General features: G+C 55.5%; 2 protein-coding genes across 5 annotated transcripts in view; both read left to right on the top strand.

Annotated features, from left to right (window-relative positions):
- The first annotated feature begins 691 nt into the window (after positions 1-691).
- Positions 692-12276, top strand: ASB10 (ankyrin repeat and SOCS box containing 10). 4 transcript variants are annotated; one of them, XM_040260370.1, is made up of 6 exons: positions 692-1803; positions 2587-2854; positions 6475-6994; positions 11216-11329; positions 11596-11781; positions 11935-12276. In XM_040260370.1, the coding sequence occupies exons 1-5, from the start codon at positions 1356-1358 to the stop codon at positions 11779-11781; spliced, it is 1536 nt and encodes a 511-aa protein (XP_040116304.1). In that variant the 5' UTR covers positions 692-1355; the 3' UTR covers positions 11935-12276. The 4 variants fall into 4 exon arrangements, with proteins under 4 accessions (XP_040116304.1, XP_040116303.1, XP_040116302.1 ...); XM_040260367.1 differs by lacking the exon at positions 692-1803 and adding an exon at positions 1893-2399; XM_040260369.1 differs by lacking the exons at positions 692-1803; positions 11596-11781; positions 11935-12276 and adding exons at positions 1878-2399; positions 9672-9731 and having other exon boundaries at positions 11216-11305.
- Positions 12277-19116: 6840 nt separating this feature from the next.
- The window catches only part of GBX1 (gastrulation brain homeobox 1), a 24499-nt gene continuing 24259 nt past the window's right edge, over positions 19117-19356 (top strand). Inside the window, 4 exon segments of the mRNA XM_040260373.1 lie at positions 19117-19152; positions 19154-19183; positions 19185-19301; positions 19304-19351. Of these exon segments, the coding sequence (XP_040116307.1) occupies positions 19117-19152; positions 19154-19183; positions 19185-19301; positions 19304-19351 (231 nt within the window).

Here is a 19356-nt window from a genome sequence, read left to right as displayed (position 1 = left end):
TGTTTAAGGGAGAAAAATAGGAGAAGGAGGAGAAAAAGGTCTACAGTAAGTATAGAAGAAAAAACAAAAGCTGGAGCGTGGGACCAGCGGACCCTGGCTGTAACCTGAGTGGTCTCTCGTGGTTCTTTCCTGTCTCTGGGCCTCACTTTCCTTCTTCAGTGAAGTGAGGAGAGGTTGGATCTCCAAGGTCCCTTCTATTCTAGGGTTTATTTCTACAAGAGCGTCTCTGGGGCAGCAGTGGATCAGAGTAGGGGCAAGGGGAGACGGTTCTAGGGGAAAAGGCGGTAGAGAAAGGCAGGCCCCCGTGGGCAGGGCGAGGGCTGTGGTCAGACCCAGCACCTCCGCTGAGGGGTCTCACCATTCCTCTGAACACCACCGCTCCCATTCCCACCTGCCAGAGCTCAGCACTCCTTCCTATGACCCTCGGTGGCAGAGGTGGGGGATGAAAGGGACACAGCCTCCTGCCCTTGGTGAAAGGCCGCCCACGGGCTTCGAGGGGGACCCTAGGGAGCTCGGGATAACCATGCCATCGAGCTCTGGGAGCCCCAGGGTGATCGCCAAAAAAGCTGTGTAAGGATCGTGTGAATAAAGGTCAAAGCGTGTGGCCCGCGTCTTGAGGGCCAAGGGAGAGGAGACAGCTGGACTGGCCCGAGAGGGTCCCGTGCTGGGCAGGGGCCCCCCCGGGGGCTGGTTTCGAGTTTCCTTTCTCCCTTCTCCCCTTTTCATCTCCCCTGGGGAAGTGCTCTCTTTATCCTAAGGTACTCCCAATGGACAGAGTACTTCCTCCTTGATTGCCAGGTAGCGATGGCATGGGAGACCCCCGGGACCACCCAGAGAGATGGGGGTCAGCGCCAAGCTGGGCTGCCTGCGGGCTGAGCCCTCTGTCCCCAGCGCAGAGCACCCGTGGCAGGGATTCCTCACAGAGGGGAGGTGTTCTCTGCTGTTTGCTGGAGACCCCTAGCTTGCATTTGGGAGTGGGAAGGTACGGGGGTAGTTGGTGACACTCGGAAGGCAAGGTCCCCTCTCTCCCTACCTCTGGGGTCAGAGTCTGGACTTCTGGAGGCCGGCGCCATGAAGCACAGGACAGATGAGAAAGGCTGAGAGATGGCAGCTTGGGATCAACCCCCACCCCAACGCCTGCAACATGATGTCACACCTTGGCCATAGCACCCCCCTCTGGGGCTCCCTTTCCCTTCACCCAGGAAATTGCAGGTTGGACTCCACATCTGGGTGGTCCCTTCAGCCCTGCCACCTGTCCAGCTCTGCGGGGGAAGCTCTGAGCTCCACCCTGACCCCCTCCTCCAGGCTCCTCCCTAATTCCCCAGCCTGAGGCCTCCTTGCTTGGCAAGGCTGGGATGTCCAGGCTATTTATGGCCTATGGATGGGCTATTTATGGCGTGGCCTCTGTGTGCTCCTTGCCTCTCCCACCCCCCCCAACCCTCCAGGCCCTGAGCCTGGCTTCAGCCCAGCACCCACCTGCCCCGACTGCCAGCAGCATCACCCAGGGTCCTTCTCTCGCCCTGAAAGTGGCCATGCCCGGGAACAGGAGCTCCCCTCCCCAGCGGGGACACCGTCTGGGGTGCCTCCCCTCGGCCCCAGCTGGCCGGGTCTGGGGGGCCTGGTCCCATGAGGCCCGGGAGCGCCCTGGGCCCCCGCCGCTGTTGTGCCCGGACATGGCGCTGCAGAACGCCCTGTACACGGGAGACCTGGCGCGACTGCAGGAGCTGTTCCCCCCGCATAGCACGGCCGACCTGCTGCTGGAGAGCCGGGCGGCGGAGCCTCGCTGGAGCAGCCACCAGAGGGGTGAGGGGCCCCGGACGGGGCTGAGGGCAGGGGGTCTGGACGCAGTGGCAGCCAGCACTTGAGGATAAGGAGCGGGCCCCAGGGCTGTTTCCTTTCCAGCCCGAGGCTTGCCGAAACCTTGGCCCAGGAGGCAAGTCATGTGGAGCCCAGAATAGCTCCTGCTGAAGCCCAGTGAGTGGCCAGCTCAGGCTCAGAGACGCCGAGGACCCAGAGACGCTGGCCCGTCCCCCTCCTCCTCCTCTTGGGCCCCCGCCTCCCCTCCCCTAACACCCCCGCACGCTCACAGCCTGCCCTCATGAGCTGGTCCCCAGAAGAGTGCAGGGGGCAGGGCGAGCCCCCTGGTGACAGACACGCCCTCTGTGCCAGGCTGGTGGAGAAGCCCCGCGGAGGGTCCCCAGAGTCTGGCCCAGGACCCATTGTCACCCGCACGGCCTCGGGACCTGCCCTGGCGTTGTGGCGGGCAGTGCTGGCTGGGGACGTGGGCTCCGTCTCCCGCATCCTGGCCGACTCCAGCAACGGCCTGGCTCCGGATTCCATCTTTGATACCAGCGACCCAGAGCGATGGAGAGATTTCCGCTTCAACATCCGCGCTCTGAGTATGGGCCAGGGTCATGGGGGAGGGAGTTGGAGCTCTGAGCGAGGGGTGGGTGGGAGGGAAGCCTGGGAAGGAGCCCTGGGCTCCGGCTTCCCAGCCTCTGCCCACCTCTCACCCCCAGCCCCCATTGCCTGGCAGCTCTTTGCCTCCACCAGGCTCTGAGGTCCTGTGTCCCCGTCTCTCCCTAGGACTCTGGTCACTGACCTACGAAGAGGAGCTGACCACCCCCCTGCACGTGGCAGCCAGCCGGGGCCACGTGGAAGTCCTGCGGCTGCTGCTGAGGCGGCGGGCGAGGCCCGACAGTGCCCCTGGGGGCCGGACTGCCCTGCACGAGGCCTGTGCCGCGGGCCATGCCGCCTGTGTCCATGTGCTGCTGGTGGCGGGAGCCGACCCCAACCTCCCTGACCAGGACGGGAGGCTCCCCTTGCACCTCTGCGGGGGGGCTGGCAGCCTCGAGTGAGTGACCCCTCACCCCAGCCACCCTGCTCCCCTCTTTAAGGGAGAGGCAGAGACAGCCGCAGGGAGGGTGAGGGAGCCTGTCTGGGCCTGGCAGGTCTGGTGAGCTGGTCGGAGTGGACTTTAGGATGGCCTGTGCTTGGAACGGTTTCTGCTTCCCAGTGTGGACAGAGGGCTGTGGCAGGGCCTGGATACGTGGCCTGGATTGGGGAAGCTGTGGATCTGTTATGTGGAGGTGGTTAATGTTTTCATTTTTCTGAGCTTACCCTACATCCCAGGCACTGTGCTAAGAAGTACAACACACGGCCCTGTAACTAAGGCCCGATCCTGCCCTTGGGGAACTGACTGTCCAGTCATCCAGACAGGCTGTAGAGGAGAGAAGACCCTTAGTTGGAGCCTGTGGTTGTCCTTGAGGGCAGGGTCTGGTTCGCAACTTGGCAGGTCCAGCATTTCCATGTTGGCAGGCACCCTCAGATCAGTAGGCTCAGGGACTGAACCCAACTAACCAAACTCACAAGAAACGGATGGCTATACATATATGTGACCCTGTATTATAACTGTAGGGGATATTCATTTACAGTGACCCAAATAATTATGCCCTATGTATCGGGGGCCTTAGAGAGTAAGTTTCTCACAATTTTTTGATGAATCTGGAATCCCAGCAAAGGGAAACTTGGCAAATCTGTGTACTAATTGTACATACAACGGAGGTCTTCTCTCTATGACTATACACCTGCCAATTTTCACATCTTGTACCTGAATGGCCCCCAATTTTTGATCCTTGGGCTCCCTTTTTGGGCCTTCTCCCTCCTGTTAACTTCATTGGCCTGCAGAGGATTCTATTGAGTCACTCATATTATGTTTGAAGATGTATGTATGACAGCATGGTCCAATAGAAATATACCATGGGTCATATATGTAATTAAAATTTTTCTGTTGTTGTTATTTAGTCGCTAAGCAGTGCCTTTGCGACTGCATGGATGGCAGCATGACAGGCTTCCCTGTCTTCCACCATCTCCCAGATCTTGCTCAGACTCATGTCCATTGAGTCAGTGATGCCATCCAACCATCTCATCCTCTATCGTCCCCTTCTCCTCCTGCCTTCAATCTTTCCCAGCATCAGGGTCTTTTCCAATGAGTCAGCTCTTCGCATCAGGTGGCCAAGATATTGGAGTTTCAGCTTCAGCATCTGTCCTTCCGGTAAATATTCAGGGTTGATTTCCTTTAGAGTTGACTGGTTTGATCTTCCTGCAGTCCAAGGGACTCTCAATAGCACCACAGTTCGAAAGAATCAGTTCTTCGAAGCTCAGCCTTCTTTATGGTCCAACTCTCACATCAATACATGACTGCTGGAAAAACCATAGCTCTGACTATATGGCCCTTTGTCGGTAAAGTGATGTCTCTGCTTTTTAATACGCTGTCTAGGTTTATCATAGCTTTGCTTTCAAGGAGCAAGTGTCTTTTAATTGATATGAAAAAGAAACAGGTGAAATTCATTTTTAAATAGTGGTAAATTACATGTAACATAAAATTTACCATCTTAACTGTAACTCAGTGTCCAGTTCAGTAGCACTAAGCACATTCACACAGTTGTGCAACCAGCAGGACCATCTAACCCCTGAACCTTTTAAATCTTGCAAGACTGAAATTCTGTATCCTTTGAACAATAACTCCCGACCCCTCCCCCGAGCCCCTGGCAACTACCCTCTACTTTTGGACTCTATGTATTGGAATGGTCTCCACACCTCTAATGAGTGCAATAATACAGTATCTGTCCTGTTGTGACTGGCTTATTTCATTTAGCATAATGTCCTCAGATGCATCCAGGTTGTAGCAGGTAACAGAATTTCCTTGCCTTTTAAAGGCTTGAATAATATTCCATGGAGTATGTCACATTTTATTTATCCAGTCATCTATTGAAGACTGCTTGTAATCATCATGTAGGTCACATGATATAGGAAGGTTGCATCATGCAGGAAGCACCGCGTAGGTTGCTTCCATGTTTTGGCTATTGTGAATAATGCTACCATGAACATGAACATATAAATACCCGTGATCAAGTGAAATTAATTTTAATAATATATTTTAATTAACACAATGTATCCACAATGTTATCATTTCAACATGGAACCAAGATAAAAAGAACATATGAGATATTTTCCATTCTTTTTTTGTACCAAGTCTTCAAAATTGGTGTGTACTTTGCACTTACAGCACATCTTAGTCAGGATTAGCCATTCAGTAAGTGCTTGGTGGCCACAGAATCGGACAATGCCATTCTGTGAAGTCCCACATTTTTAGTGAAGTCCCTGTGTTCCAGCCCGGCTCCCTGAGATCACACTTGGTGATAATCATTCCTTTTAAACAAACAAACAAACAAAAAAAAAAACAAAGGGAAAGTGTTAGTCGCTCTGCCCATGGAATTCTCCAGGCAAGAATACTGGAATGAGTAGCCATTCCCTTCTCTAGCAGATCTTCCTGACCCATGGATCAAACCCTGGTCCCCTACATTGCAGGCAGATTCTTTACCATCTGAACCACCAGGGAAGCCCCTTGATTAAGTACACATTTTTAAAATTATTATGGAGGGACTTTCCTGGTGATCCGGTGGCTAAGACTCTGTGCTCCCAATGTGGAGGTCCCAGGTTTGATCCCTGGTCAGGGAATCCCATGTGCCATAACTAAGAGTTTGCATAGTGCAACTTAAAGATCCTGCATGCAACAACTAAGATCCAGCTCAGCCAATAAATAAATCAATAAGTAAATATTCTTTAATTATTATGGAGAATTTCAAACCTGTAGAAAGGTGGACAGGATCATATAATAGGCCCCACGATCCATCACCATCTATATCACCCACTTCCCCTGCCCATTGCTGTTTTGAACTCTTAGCTGATAGTTTTTCAGGCATTGTCTCATACGCCACTCACAACAACCTCTTGAGTCTAGGCATTAGCAATTATCTCCTTTCCACAGCTCTGCTGGAGCTCAAAGAGACTGCGTTCCCTTAGCCTTGAATTCTGGGGCACAGGTCCTTGTCGTAATAGTAATACACAGTCTTCTAAGAGGACTGTTTTGCTGCAAATCTGGCTGGCCAATTTTGGTTTTGTTGATCTTTCTCCCACCACCCCAATTTCCATTTGTGCCCACTTTCAGGCCCCTTCCCACTCCAGTTCCAGCATGCAGAGCCCTGCAACCATCCTGGTGCCCCTGGACTGGAATGCCAACTCTTCCCTCACTGGCTGTGTGAACCCACCAAGACCCTCCACCCTCACGGCCTCAGTGTCCTCATTTGAACCCACCCTGGGAATGAACCAAGTCAGGGCACGTGGTGCCCGCAGAAGGTGCCTGTTCTAACTGAGCAAGGGCTGCTGGCGCCTTTGCTCCCATCCAGGGTTTAGGGCACTTCTGCTGAGAGCACGGGGCTTGAGAGAGGGCACTGGAGATGCTGCAGAATGTTGCCAGGATCTTAGTGCCAGGCAGGCTGGAAGGGGATGGGCAGACAGCACCAGGGCCACCCAAGGGTGCCCCAGGGTTTGCTTTGCTCACACCAGCAATCATGCAGGGGTGAATGTCTCCACGCCAGTCTTCCTCCCCCACGGCTTTCTTGCCCTTACTAGGTGCGCCGATCTGCTCCTGAGGTTTGGGGCGAAAGTGGATGGTCGGTCGGAGGAGGAGGAGGAGACCCCTCTGCATGTGGCCGCCCGGCTGGGCCACGTGGAGCTGGCGGACCTCCTCCTGAGACGCGGGGCCTGCCCCGATGCCCGCGATGCCGAAGGCTGGACCCCGCTGCTGGCTGCCTGTGACGCCCGCTGCATGTCCCCCGCCGACGCCGAGGCCACCACGGCCCGCTGTCTCCAGCTGTGCCGCCTGCTCCTCTCCGCCGGGGCCGACGCAGACGCCGCCGACCAGGACAGGCAACGGCCCCTGCACTTGGCCTGTCGCCGCGGCCACGCGGACGTCGTGGAGCTGCTCCTGGCCCGCGGCGTCGGCGCCAACGCCATGGACTACGGGGGACACACGGCCCTGCACTGCGCGCTGCAGGGCCCAGCCGCGGCCCTGGCCCAGAGCCCGGAGCGCACGGTGCGCGCGCTGCTCAACCACGGGGCCGTCCGCGTGTGGCCAGGGGCTCTCCCCAAGGTACCGGCTGGGGCCGGAAGGAGGGCCGCGAGAGCAGGGTGGGGGTGTCGGGAGACCCGGTCGGTGCGCCAGGTTGCTCTGGACGCAGGCAGCTCCAGATGGGGGTCAGTACTTTGTCTTTCAGCCCAGCCCAGCAGGGCGCAAACCGCACCCCAGCAGGAGGTGGGGAAGGTTTGCTTGTGCGCCTGCGCACATGCATATCCACTGCCTGCCGTGCATGTGCACGTGTTTGCATGTGCGTGTGTGTATGAACCGAGGGCTGAGGGGCCGGACTCTAAAGGATCTGAAAAGACAGAAGAGTCAGGTCTGATGGGGGCCAAAAGGGCTAGTTTCTTCCTCAGAGGAGAGAGCGGATGAATGAAGCGTTTAGGAAGCTCCCCCTGACAGTGGGACCCGTTCAGAGAGAAACTCCAGTCACAGGAAACACTGGCCCGGGGCAGAGTGATAAGCCTGGTCTTGAGCTTCAAGGCGGACGAGAGAGCTTAGCAGACCATGCACCAGGGACACCCGCAGCTGTTATGCTGGCACCAAAGAAAACACACTCACTGTCAATTTCCAATCTCTGCCTTATATTTAACATTAATATCCCCGAGGGGGGTTCAGGCTGAAGATATGTGCTACCGATGCCCTGGCAGGGGGACCCTGTCCACGCTGTGCTGTGTCTAGAAAATGCTATATAATATCTCGGAGGATGTTGGACCTCAGGGTGGGGACCCTGGTTCTCATAGGGGCTGGGTCAGGATGGGTGTAGGGCACCAGGCTGCGTGCCGGTCCCTCGCTCCCGCCTCTGGGCTTGAATCATCCAGCCCCGCCCAATTCTGGATGCTCCCCTGCTATCCCCACCTCTCCCCTTCACTCATAAACCTAGAAGCATCTGTGTAGATTCCTAAGCAAGGCCAAATAATTAAACAGCCCGAGAGTTCGGCAGATTGGTCTCCCCTTTGGGAAAATACAAGAAAATCAACAATTAACACTAATTAATCTCCTATTAACACCAGATAATTAGGAGAGGAGCAATTCCCGGTAATCTGACAGTGGCTCTGACAGCTAATGATTCCCCTTTGGGGAGGGGATGGGAGGAGAAGGCAGAGTAGTGAATGGATATTCTGGGACACCACTGCCCGCCCCTGCAGCCCTGTTCTGTTCTCACTGCCCTGGGGACAGGCCGACAAAGCAAAGTGCCCCCTGCGTCCCTTCATCTGGGCTCCACAGCATCCCAGGTGATCAAACAGTTGGCATTCATCTCCCACAACCTGCAGCTGCTCTGGGATTGGCTGGGGTGCCTGTCCTCCAGCGCAGAGCTTCTCCCTGGCCCACTGGTGACCACTGTCAGCCTCCAGCCAGTCCTGCAGAAGCCACCATACTGGTCTGGGTGCTCAGACTGGAGCCAGGGTCTGGCTGTGATGTTTGTTCATGTGACTCTAGGCAAGTCCTGGGATTCTCTGAACCCATGTTCCTTGCGTGTGATACAGTCTTGACCTAAACTGAGTGGGAACAGTGGAAACAAACAGCCCTGACCATGCTCCAGACCTGTTCTAAGGTGTGTTATCCTAGACGCATGGGTTTCTTCAGTCCTCCCAACAACCCTGGGAGGCAGATGGCAACTGAGAACACAGGCTCTGGAGCCAAGGACACTACCTGTGTGACCATCAGCAAGTCGCTTCAATCTCTCCAGTTCTCTGTTTTCCTCTTTACAATAGGGATGTAACAGTGTGCCTGCTTCATGGGTTAGTGTGAGAACAAATGAGTCACATATATCAAGCCCTTTGGACAAGGCTTAACCTCGAGATACTGCTCCTCGTCAGTTAGCCAGTGTTGTTCTAAAATTAAATAATGTAGATGAAAGCACTTGGGAAGCTACTGGGCATGATCCCAATGTAGGGATCTTTAGACAAGGGATGGAGTGCTTCAGGTTAGAATAGCCACCGGGGGCTTCCTGGAGGAGGTGGCACCTGGGATGGGCAGGGCTTGGAGAGATGGAGGAGGAAGATACAGGTATTCCAGGCGGAGGGCAGAGGCAGAACTCCCAGAGTGGTCTGGGAAGGGCAGAGAGACTGGCATAAACGGCAGGCAGTAGCAGCAGGTAAGAACAGGAAAGTTATACATAACCAGCCCGAAGCTCTAAGGAGGAGCGAGACCAAGAGGCCTGCTCCAGGCACACGAACTGGGGCAGTTCCGGTAAGCACTGCCCAGATGCAGGGACAGAAGCAGAGGGCCTACGGTGCATGAGATGCTTTCTCCCTGGACAAGGCCTTCCACCTGCTCCCACTGCCCAGCAGCATTCAGCACATGCAGCACTCCCAGCCTGCCAGGCAGAAAGCTCTCCTTTCCTCGCAGGCAGGGGTGTTAGAGACCCGAGTGTTACATGCAAGTGTGCGCAGCTTACATTCAGGAACGCTGCCTGAGAGACCGCTCTCAGCTGTTCTCAGGTGTAATGAAAGGTCCAGGGCCACTGCCTGAAAAACATCAAGAGACAGAGTGGCTGAAGCACGATTCAGCTTACATGCATCACGTGCAGGCATGGAGCAGATGTTGGTTCCTGGGTATGTCTGGGCTGTGCACGGCTGACTTTCTGACCATGGGGACGGTGGCCCAGCACAAGCTGCCTCCCAGCATGGCTCGCCCCTCACAGCACAGGCCACCTCCTCAGACAGGCCTTTCTTGACTACCCATCTAGGACCGTGCCCTCCTGACCGCACTTAGCCCCTGAGCCTATTTTCTTTGTAGCGGCGTATACGTAAGTGGCTATTAATGTGTTGTGTGCTCCTTCTTTTCTGCTTTGATATTTTTTTATTTGACTGTGTCGGGTCTTGTGGCATGCGAGAGCTTCATTGCATCAGGTGGGATCTTTTGTCACGGGGCATGTATTCTCTAGTTGTGGCGTGCTGGCTCAGTCATTGCAGTGCATGGGCTCTCTCATTGAGGCACATGTGTCCTTGGAGCACGTGGGCTTAGTTGCCCTGCAGTATGTGGGATCTTACTTCCCTGACTAGGGAGCAAACCCGCGTCCCCTGCATTGCAAGGTGGATTCTTAAACACTGGGAAATCCCGCATTTTCCTTCAGAAAGAGAAGCTCCCAGCTGACGAGGACATGTGTCTCCTCCTCATGTCTGGGTCCCCCAGTGCTGGCCCAGAGTAACCCTCAGTAAATATTTGTTAAAGGAAGAATGAAAGAATGAATCTGGCTGCAGCTTGATCCTAGGCACACTCCCACATCAGGTGTCTGCTGGCCTTTTTCCTTCTTCTTAAATGCTCTCCTCGCCTTTACAGCCCACGCTTGCCTCTCTGTGAATCCCTCCTGGACCACCCAGAACTCCTGCCCCGTCTCCATCCCTCCCCTGGCACCAGCGGGTTCTGCCTTATACGTGATTGATCTTTCTGTCTGCTCAGGAGCTCCAGCCTCAGGTCAGGGACCCCTTTCCCACCCAGGAAGATGCAGAACAGAGCCTTGTAGAGGCAGACAGGAGAGCAGGATGAGGTAGTAGTTGACGGCAAAGAGTACACCGCTGGGCTTGGATGGCTGCAACCACAACTTGGGCAAGTTACTTCTCTGAGCCTCAGCTTCCCTTGTCTGTAAAATGGGGACAGCAATAGTCCATATCTGCAGGGCTGAGAATTGTCAACACACGTAAAGTGCTAGGAAAATATCTGGCATAAATTACGCAGAGTAGAAATGCTAGCTGTTGTATTGCTTTCCTGTCATAGCCATAACAAAGTACTGCAAACTGGGAGGCTTAAAACAATAGAGATGTATTCCCTTTCAGTTCTGGAAGCTGGACATTCAAAAAACCCAAGTGTAGGTAGGGTTGGCTCCTTCCAGAAGCTCAGAAGGAGAATCTGGGCCAGGCCTGCCTCTGAACGTCTGGTGGTTGTCCACAATCCTTGGCGTGCCTTGGCTTGTGGGCACATCACTCCAATCTCTGCCTCCATCATCACATGACATTCTCCTTGTGTGTCCATTTTCTCTTATGAAGACCACAGTCATATTGGATTAGGACCCACCCTAATGACCTCATTTTTACCTTGATTACATCTGCAAAGACTATTTCTATGTAGGTCACATTTCTAGGTACTGGGATCAGGATGTCAGCATATCTCTTGGGGGACATAGTTCAACCCACAATAGCTGTTTCTTGGCTGTTTCATCACCGGGCCTGTTCTGCCGGGGACCAGCCGCGTGTGGTAACCCCTGGAGCACTGACGCAGCTCTGCCCCCTGCAGGTGCTGGAGCGCTGGTGCACATCCCCGCGGACCATTGAGGTCCTGATGAACACCTACAGTGTCGTGAAGCTTCCTGAGGACGCCGTGGGCCTGGTGCCTCCTGAAACTCTGCAGGTCAGATTTTCGGATCCTGAACACACAGTCACCCAGCCTGCCCCAAGAGACTTCCAGCTCCTAAAGGGAAGCCCTGTGGGTCCCGCCCCCCCCATTCTGCCCCCACATTAGTTACTAAGGAAAAGAAAACTCAGAGTGAATACCTGAAACACTCCTGATTTCTAAGAGGCTCCTGGAGACTCCCCCTGCCCGCCCCCCCACCCCCCACTTTAGAAGCAGGTGCCCCCTGCCCAGGGCTCCCTCTGAGCCCCTCGTTCTGCCCCCAGAAGCACCATCGTTTCTACTCCTCCCTCTTCGCCCTGGTGAGGCAGCCCAGATCCCTGCAGCATCTGAGCCGCTGTGCGCTCCGTGCCCACCTGGCGGCCTGCCTGCCCCACGCCCTGCCCCGCCTGCCCCTGCCGCCCCGCCTGCTCCGATATCTGCAGCTGGATTTTGAGGATGTGCTCTATTAGGTGAGCCTGAGGCTCTGTGGACCGCCCCAGTCGTTGGGGGCTGGGGGAGGGCGGGGCGGAAATGGGTGTGAGGCAAGATAAATGTGGGGGCAGGGCCCTAGACAGAGCTCCCCAGACCACCGGCCCTCTCTGAATCCACCCCTCTCCTTCCAGATGCCCACTGCCTTTTGAGAGAGTCTGAAAGCAGATGCCTCAGACCCTAGGGGATGCCAGCCCACTGCTCACAGCGCCTGGGACTCGGGACTGAGTTGAACGGATTCAGGCCTAGGTGGCCCTCTCAGCAGGAGGCCCAACTCCACAGGGAAGAGTGCTGTCATTCTCCCCAGGAGAGGCAGACAGACCAGGTGGCCAAGTGACATCTGTTGGAGAGAGAGCTAGGACTCATGGCAAATGATATATACTCTCCTGGGGGGGGGGAGGGTGTCTCCTGAGGCACCCTCCAGACTGTCCAAACCCTGTGCTCACATTAAAAATATACAGGCCTGTGTTATTGGATGCTGTCTCCAATAGCCCCTCCTCTAAGCTGGCGGGCTCACGGGGACTCGAGACGGGCAGATTTATGGGGTCCCTTGGATCTGCCCCACCGTGCCAGCTCTATCACCTGCCTCTTTTGGTCTCCACCAGCTACTGAGGGATCCCAGGCAGACCTGGCCCTCTGGCCACGATGAGGGGGAATAGTCATCCGGTGAGATAGTGCAAAAAAGGCCTGAAAGAGAGCCAGTGGGAGGACGGGGGAGCAAAGAGGCTTGGGTAAGGAGAATGAGGCTGTGGAATGAGGCCGGGCAGACCGTGGGGCAGGGCGGTACAGGCAGCCCCAGGCTTGGGCAGCGAAGTGAGGGCAGGAAGACAACCGGAGGTGGATGCACAGGGCAGCCAGCTTGGCGTAACCCTGGACCAGGTGAGAGTGAAAGACGCAGGTTTAGAAAAGCCGAAACAACTCTGCCTGCTGCCTGTCCCGTAGGTCGGATGTACACCTGGGTCCGGGAGCTGAGCTGAGACGTAACACCCCTGGGTTCTAGTCCCAGCTTTGCCATTAACTTGCGGAACAGACGTCTCTTTCCTGCTCTGGACGCAAGCTTCTGCATCTGTCAAACAAGAGAGAAGGAGAGGGTCCCTGAGGGTCTTTGCAGGCCCAGGATTTAAAGAATTTACAGGCAGCCCCAACAGCCAGGAGCCCGTCTGAGACCACAGGAGGGAGGTGGCCTTGCTCGGAGCCACGGGGCAGCCAATCCAGTGCACGGTGACCCGTGACGTCAAGGGTCGCCGGACAGATTTCCTAGCGGCCCGGAGTGCGCACGCGCCGAAGTTTGCACCTTTTCCCACCAGTCGCTAGGAGCAAGGCAGCAAGGTGAGGGGCCAAGAGGGTGAAAGGCGGAGGGGGCGTGGCCTGAGGGGCGTGGCCTGAGGGGGACAGACGGCGCGAAGTCCTAGACGACCTCGAGATCGCGGAGCTGAGCGGGCCCTGATTCCCACCCGGCCTCACGGACCTCGGGCTGACCGGCCCGCGTGGGCTTCCAGCTGTAGGGCGCAGGCCCACAAGCGGTCGGGGCGGGGGCTGACTGAGGCCTGGCCCCTAGGCTGTACACGGTCCAGACCCGGCCAGACCCCGCAGGGCCCCCTCCCAGGGGAAGTGGGCCCAGGCAAAGAAATTAGGAAGCGGTTTGGGGCAGGCTCAGGTTCCGCCCCCGTCCTGGGGAGCCCCGTCTTATCCCAGTGCGGGACCAGGGCAGAATGCCCCTTATCCCATTCATTGGTTCAGCAGGGGTTTGAGGGCCTCCCGCGGGCAGGACACCGGCCACACAAAGGCCTGGCTCCCCCATCCCCACTGGAAAGTTCACTCCAACGGTGACAGAGACACTGAGCAAACAGACGGGAAACTTCCAGGGTGATAAGACCTCCACAGAGGGTTTCACTGGTGATTGTCCAAGAGCGGATCAGCCGCTGAGCACAGGTGACATGGACCTCCTCTTTGAGTAGGTGACATTTAACCTGAGGCCTGAGTGACAAGGAGGAGCCAGCCACGTGAGTGGAGTGACGGAGACACGGAAGTGACATGGACTGACGTGGACTTTGAAAGATGGCTCTGGCTGCTGAGAGGCTTGGGCGAGGGGAGAGGTAGCGAGGAAGGGTGAGAGCCCAGTTCAGAGGCTATTTCAGGAGCCCTGGCAGAGATGGAAAAGCAGGGGATGAGACTTGGGATCCTTTCTGGAGACTCCATGGAACTTGATGGAGTAGAAATGGAAGGCTTAAGGAAAATGTAGCCCAGGATGACTCCTCCAACCTTTTTTGGGGGCAGAGCAACACTGGATGGAGGGTGGGACTAATTTGCTAAGGTGGGGAAGGTAAGAAAGGGGCAGATGGCGGGGGAGTCAGAAAGTCTGTTTGGGAGATGTTAAGTTTGAACTGCCTATTACAGATAGCAAAGAAGCTGTGTGACATGGTCATTTAAATCTATGAATTTGGAATCCAAGAATGAGGACAGGCCTAGGGATATAAATAGGGGCGAATGGATGTGTTTGCATGTGAAAAATATTTAAGGCTCTGTCCCAAGAGAATCTTGACTCTCAAGGGGACGACGACTTTTCTGAGAAAGTCCTGTTTATGCATTTTGATGGAAATTCTAGTTCATTTGCATCCACGTCATTCATTTTGTACTTCCTGAGTCCCAGGTTTTAGGCACTAGATACAGGGCTGTGAATGAGACCTGCTCCCACCCTAGTCTGAGAATTTTCCATCTAGTCTGAGAAACAAGTGTGTGAATATCGAGTTCAGATACAAAGGGCAATGTAGTGAATGCAAAAGACTTGTGGGAGCAGGATTTGAGGGCCTGAAGGAGGAAGGAGAGCAGGAGCAGCAGGGGGTCCTGGGAAGACTTCGCAGAAATGGGAGTGCCTCCCCAAAAGTGGTAAGAAAGGCGGAGGACTTCTGGACATATCTGGAGAGCACTGGTTCATGCAGGAGGACTTTTAAGAACGTAGGGCATAAGGGAAGAAAGGCGATGTGGAGTGGTTACTACGGGAGGCTGCTGACCAGTTTCGCGCGTTCTCTTCTTAGCAGGGCGGTGTTAGGAAGGTCCTTTCTGGGGTTAGACATCCAGACACTTCTTGCAAGCCAGGGAGCTTCCTCCTCAGCCGCCTGGCTGCGGGTCCCGCGGGCCCAGAACCTCTCCCCGGTAATTGCTTTCCGTAATGTGTTTGCTCCAAACCAATTTCACGCCTCCGTGAGGACTCCGCCCTGCACTGGAGCGCGGACCTCCCCACCACCAACCTACCCGCGTGTATCACGTGCGCGGCACACAATCGGCACACATTTAACCCAACGATATGCAGAGTTCAAGTACCTGGATACAGCCAATATACATGAAACTACACGTGTGTATGCTAGGCTTTAAGACCCTCGTGTACAGCCGTCCCCCGCCCCTCCCGCCCCAACCAGTGCACTCACAGTAAAGGCCCCTGCAGCGCCCAGCGCGCCGGCCCTCTGACGGCTCACCTGGTGAGGTTCCTTTGCTCTCCGCGCGTCTCCCGGACTAACGCCAGGGGGCGCTGCAGCACTCCGCGGCTCTTTCGCGGTGAAGCAGTTGCGCGCTGCTGCCACCAGAGGGTACCCGCGGACAGAGCCCGAAGCTCCCCACCGTCAGTGGACACTTGCCCAATGAGGGAGGCGAAGGTGTATTTGGATTTGACTTAAAAGAGTACTTCGTTGTTTTTTTTTTTTTTCTGGGTGCTGGTTCCCAGTCCGTGAACGGTGGCCAGATGAGGAGGTCGACACAGGCACACGCAGAGAGGGTAGATTCAAAATAAAATTCTTCCGTAGAGAATTTCCCCAACTGGTGAGTAGTTAGATGGGACAAGTCAGCACATGGGCAGCCAAAGAAGCATTTTTAGCATTCCATTTTAGACGATGAGGGGAAGTGCTTACCTATACAGGCCTGTCCAGGGATTCAATAGGAGAACCAGAGAGTTTTCTTCTCAGTAAAGAAAGGAGGCGGGTCCCTTCAGGTTTGAGAGTGACAGCTTCTGTCCTTGGTACTGATGGGAGAGTTAGAAACTGTGTTTGGAGAGCCCCTGATAGGAAGAACGTCCGTAATCGACCACTCTGCTTTCCTTTGTCCAGTTAGTGAAGGAAGAACTCATTTTGAAGGGTATTTCCTTACATTCACGTGATTGTTGCAGGAGCTTTCTGACAAGACGGGGTATGCTCAGTTGCTCAATTGTGTCTGACTCTTTCGGCCCTTTGGACTGTAGCTCACCAGGTTCCTCTGTCCGTGGGATTCTCCTGGCAAGAATACTGGGGTGGGTTGCCATTTCCTCCTCTAGGGGATCTTCCCCACCCAGGGATTGAACACGCCTCTCCTGCATCTCTTGCATTGCAGGCGGGTTCTTTACCACTGAGAAACTCAGAGTAGATATTAATTGCTCTCGCTCATGGATGGAGAAGTTAAGTCAAAAGGGGGCCAAGATCACATGGCCCAGAGAGGAGTCAGAACAGAAACTTAACTTTAGGTGTTTTGTTTTTTTTTTTAATTTATCCAACCAGTGCTCTTTTCCCTTTACCATGCAGCCTCAGTTCCACGATCCATGACAGGGCAGGAAAAGGAAATGGGCTGCTTCAGTTGCCACTATGTATGTGAGGGTTTTATTCTAATTCAGCTACTGAATGTCAAGGACTGTGCAGAAGTCACACTTCATGACCCCAGCATGGCAAGGGAACAGATTGAGGATAAAAATGGATTACCAAATACAGTATCTCACAGACACACACCACACCAGAGCCATACAAAGCCCAGAGGTCTCACGCGCCTTATTTCAGAGTTGGTGGCCCACTGGGACTTGTTGGCAACAAGCTTTAAGCCTCTATGCTCTGTGTCAGCTTGAGCAGAGAATTCCACTTTGCAGAGTGTAGTTCTGGGCAGTGCATTCTTGGCTTGAACTAGACGATCTACCTCTTCAAGATCAGAGGGTCTTTAACCTTGAATCCTCGACAACACACGATCCATTTCATCCCATCAAAAAGTGACAGACTTATTAAAGTGGCCCTTTACTGGGGGAACTAGTTGGGGGTGGGGGCTAGTCAGGGAGGAGATTTCAATATATATACTTTTGAACTTTTGAAATTTTGTGTTCGATGGTTTTCTTACATATGCAAAAGGTGAATGTAGTTACTTTTTAAAAAATGGCTCTTCCTTCATGCTGTATTTGATTGGTGGTGTTAATACTCATACAGCTTTAATTTCGGTGATTGTAGCCCAAAAGTTGCCTTGGTAATTTTTCAAGTCAATAAGCCGCTATTATCTATCCAACACTGTAAAGTCATCACCCCAAGTACTGATGTCTCACTTTTTAATACAATTTTGAAGTCTGGTTTTCCACATGGGTACCATGCAGTACTTGGTTAATTTTACAAAGGGTTCGGAATACCTTTAGGAGCATGGACAAGGATTATCCTTGTACTTTAGTAGTGATTGGTGTTCGCAGACTTGAATTAAGGCACCTCTTCTTTCTCCATATCAACATGTGCCTCCAGACTTGATCTCTACGAAGTTTCAAGACATAGCCTGAGACAGATCAGGACTGTGGAAACCACACCCTTCTCCCTCGACCTCTCTGATGCACTGCCAGTCAAGCATAACGAAAGAAAGTCCCACCCTCTTCTGTCCCTCTTTGGTGACAGTGTCTTTCAGGGTGCTGATTTGAATACATCAGTCTAACATGAGCCAACACGACACTCCCAATGTGAATAAAGTTCCCTGAGATCCAGAGTTCCCACCTGCCTTGCCTTCTGTCCAAACGCTGACTCCAGTGTGAGTTTTCCTCCTCACCGGAACCAGATAATTCCTGTATTAGACTGCATCTTCCTAAACTCGTCTGCTCCTGCTACTGTGAATTTCAGCTTGCTTGGCTCTCCCTGGCCCCACCTGAATAACAGTGAGCAGACGACCTTCGTTTAGTTAGCCAGGGTTGCTCTCCGTCCTGAGGCTCCGGTCACTTTCTTCCGGTAACTTTCCTGACTTAAGTCTGTCTTGCCCACTGACCTGAGGCTGCTATCCAGCAGCAGAGCCCGGTGACTTTTGCCTCTAGAGTGACAACTACTTCTGGAAATCAGGAGGAAGCGGGGGAGGGTAAAAGGCGCGCCATTCCTGTGTCTGAGAAGGGGGGGAGGTGAGCAGAGTCATCTGCAATTAGCGGATAATTAGCGCCGCTGACCCTTGGGGCTCATCAGAGCTCCCGGGGCCAGCCCCCAGCAATCAGCCAGGGCAGGTCGAGAGTGTCAGGCCCAGGAATGAATAGGGCTCATCAGCGGCGCGGGAGTCGGGGAGCCAATCAGGAAAATTAATAGCGGAAGAGAGGGAGAGCGAGCGAGGAGGGAAACCCGGACAGACAGACAGACAAGAGAGACCGATGTAGGCGAGAAATGAGGGGGCCGATAGAATAAGGCGGATGGAATCGGGAGTGAGAAACAGGAGCCATCAGATCGGAATTGGGATAGAAAGGAGGGCGGGAAAGGAGACTGAGGGAGGCAGGAAAAGGACGAAAAGGATGGGAAAGATGGAGGGAGCAGGGCGAGAGGAACGGTGAGTACTTGGTACAGTGTGGGCACTGGAGGAAATCGCCCACGGAGGCCAGGGTGAGGGACCCGGGGAGTCCGCGACGGAGGGGGAGTGAGGAGGAGCCAGTGACAAAGGGAGACCGCCGGGGGCGAGGGTGAACCGGGTCTCCCGAGGACGGAAAGGATCCCCCCCACACCGAGATGAGCGGTCCAGAGTCGCGGGACCGCGGAGGAGCGCGCCCCCTGCCGTCCGCGCCTCGCCGCCCGAGGGGACGCCCGCCGCGTGGTCCGCCCGGGGGACCCGGGAGGAGGCGTCGGGGGTCAGGCGGCAGGCCACGCTGGGGTACTGGCCCTGAGTCCGACGGAGGGCGGCGGCCCGGACCGGGGCAGGGGCGGGGGGTGCTCCGATCGCGCGCCAGCCCCCACGCCCTCGCCGCGCCCTCCGCCCCGCGCTCGGTCCACGCGGGGGCCCGCCTCCGGATCCCCGCCGGGAGCCGAGTGGGCAGAGCGGGGTGGGGGGGGGCTGTGGGCGGGCGGGCGGGAGGGAGGGGCACTGGTCCCGCCGCTGCCGCTGCCTCCTCGGCGGCCGCAAACTTTCACAAAGCGGCATGTCCGGCCTCATCAATCTCCATTAATAATAGTTGGTTGGGCTGCGGGGGGCGGGCGGGGGTCCCGGGCCGGCCGGCCGGCCGGGCCGCTGGGAACGGGCTCTGCGGAGGGAGCGGGAGCCCGGGCGCGGCGGCTGCGGGCGGAGGGAGGAAGTGAAGCGTAATTTGAGGAAGATGGATGAGTCCGGAGGGCGACACCCCCAGCCCGCCCGCTTGCCCGCCCCCTCCCTCCTTATGAGCGAGAGGAGCGCGGCGCCGGAGCCACACTGCGCCGAGCCCGCGCCCCGCCGCCACCTCGGCCCGGGAGCCAGGCAGCTAGCCCGGCGTGCGCGCGCGGGGCGCCCAAGCCGCGGGGGCGCACGGCGGCGCCCGGAGGGGAGCGCCCCGGGGCGGCCGCGGCTCTGGACACCATGCAGCG

The sequence above is a fragment of the Oryx dammah genome, unplaced genomic scaffold (genome assembly GCF_014754425.2).
Source record: "Oryx dammah isolate SB20612 unplaced genomic scaffold, SCBI_Odam_1.1 HiC_scaffold_18, whole genome shotgun sequence".
NCBI classification, from domain to species: Eukaryota; Metazoa; Chordata; class Mammalia; order Artiodactyla; family Bovidae; genus Oryx; species Oryx dammah.
The sequence above is the reverse complement of the archived record's forward strand: the minus strand, read 5'-3'. Positions and strand labels throughout refer to the sequence as shown.

Excerpts from the sequence above, each read along its gene's own strand:
- ASB10 (XM_040260370.1), top strand. The coding sequence starts at position 1,356 with ATGTCCAGGCTATTTATGGCCTATGGATGGGCTATTTATGGCGTGGCC. Across the intron at positions 6,995-11,215 it reads GGCCAGGGGCTCTCCCCAAG|GTGCTGGAGCGCTGGTGCAC; the intron begins GTACCGGCTGGG and ends TGCCCCCTGCAG. Across the intron at positions 11,330-11,595 it reads TGCCTCCTGAAACTCTGCAG|AAGCACCATCGTTTCTACTC; the intron begins GTCAGATTTTCG and ends TTCTGCCCCCAG.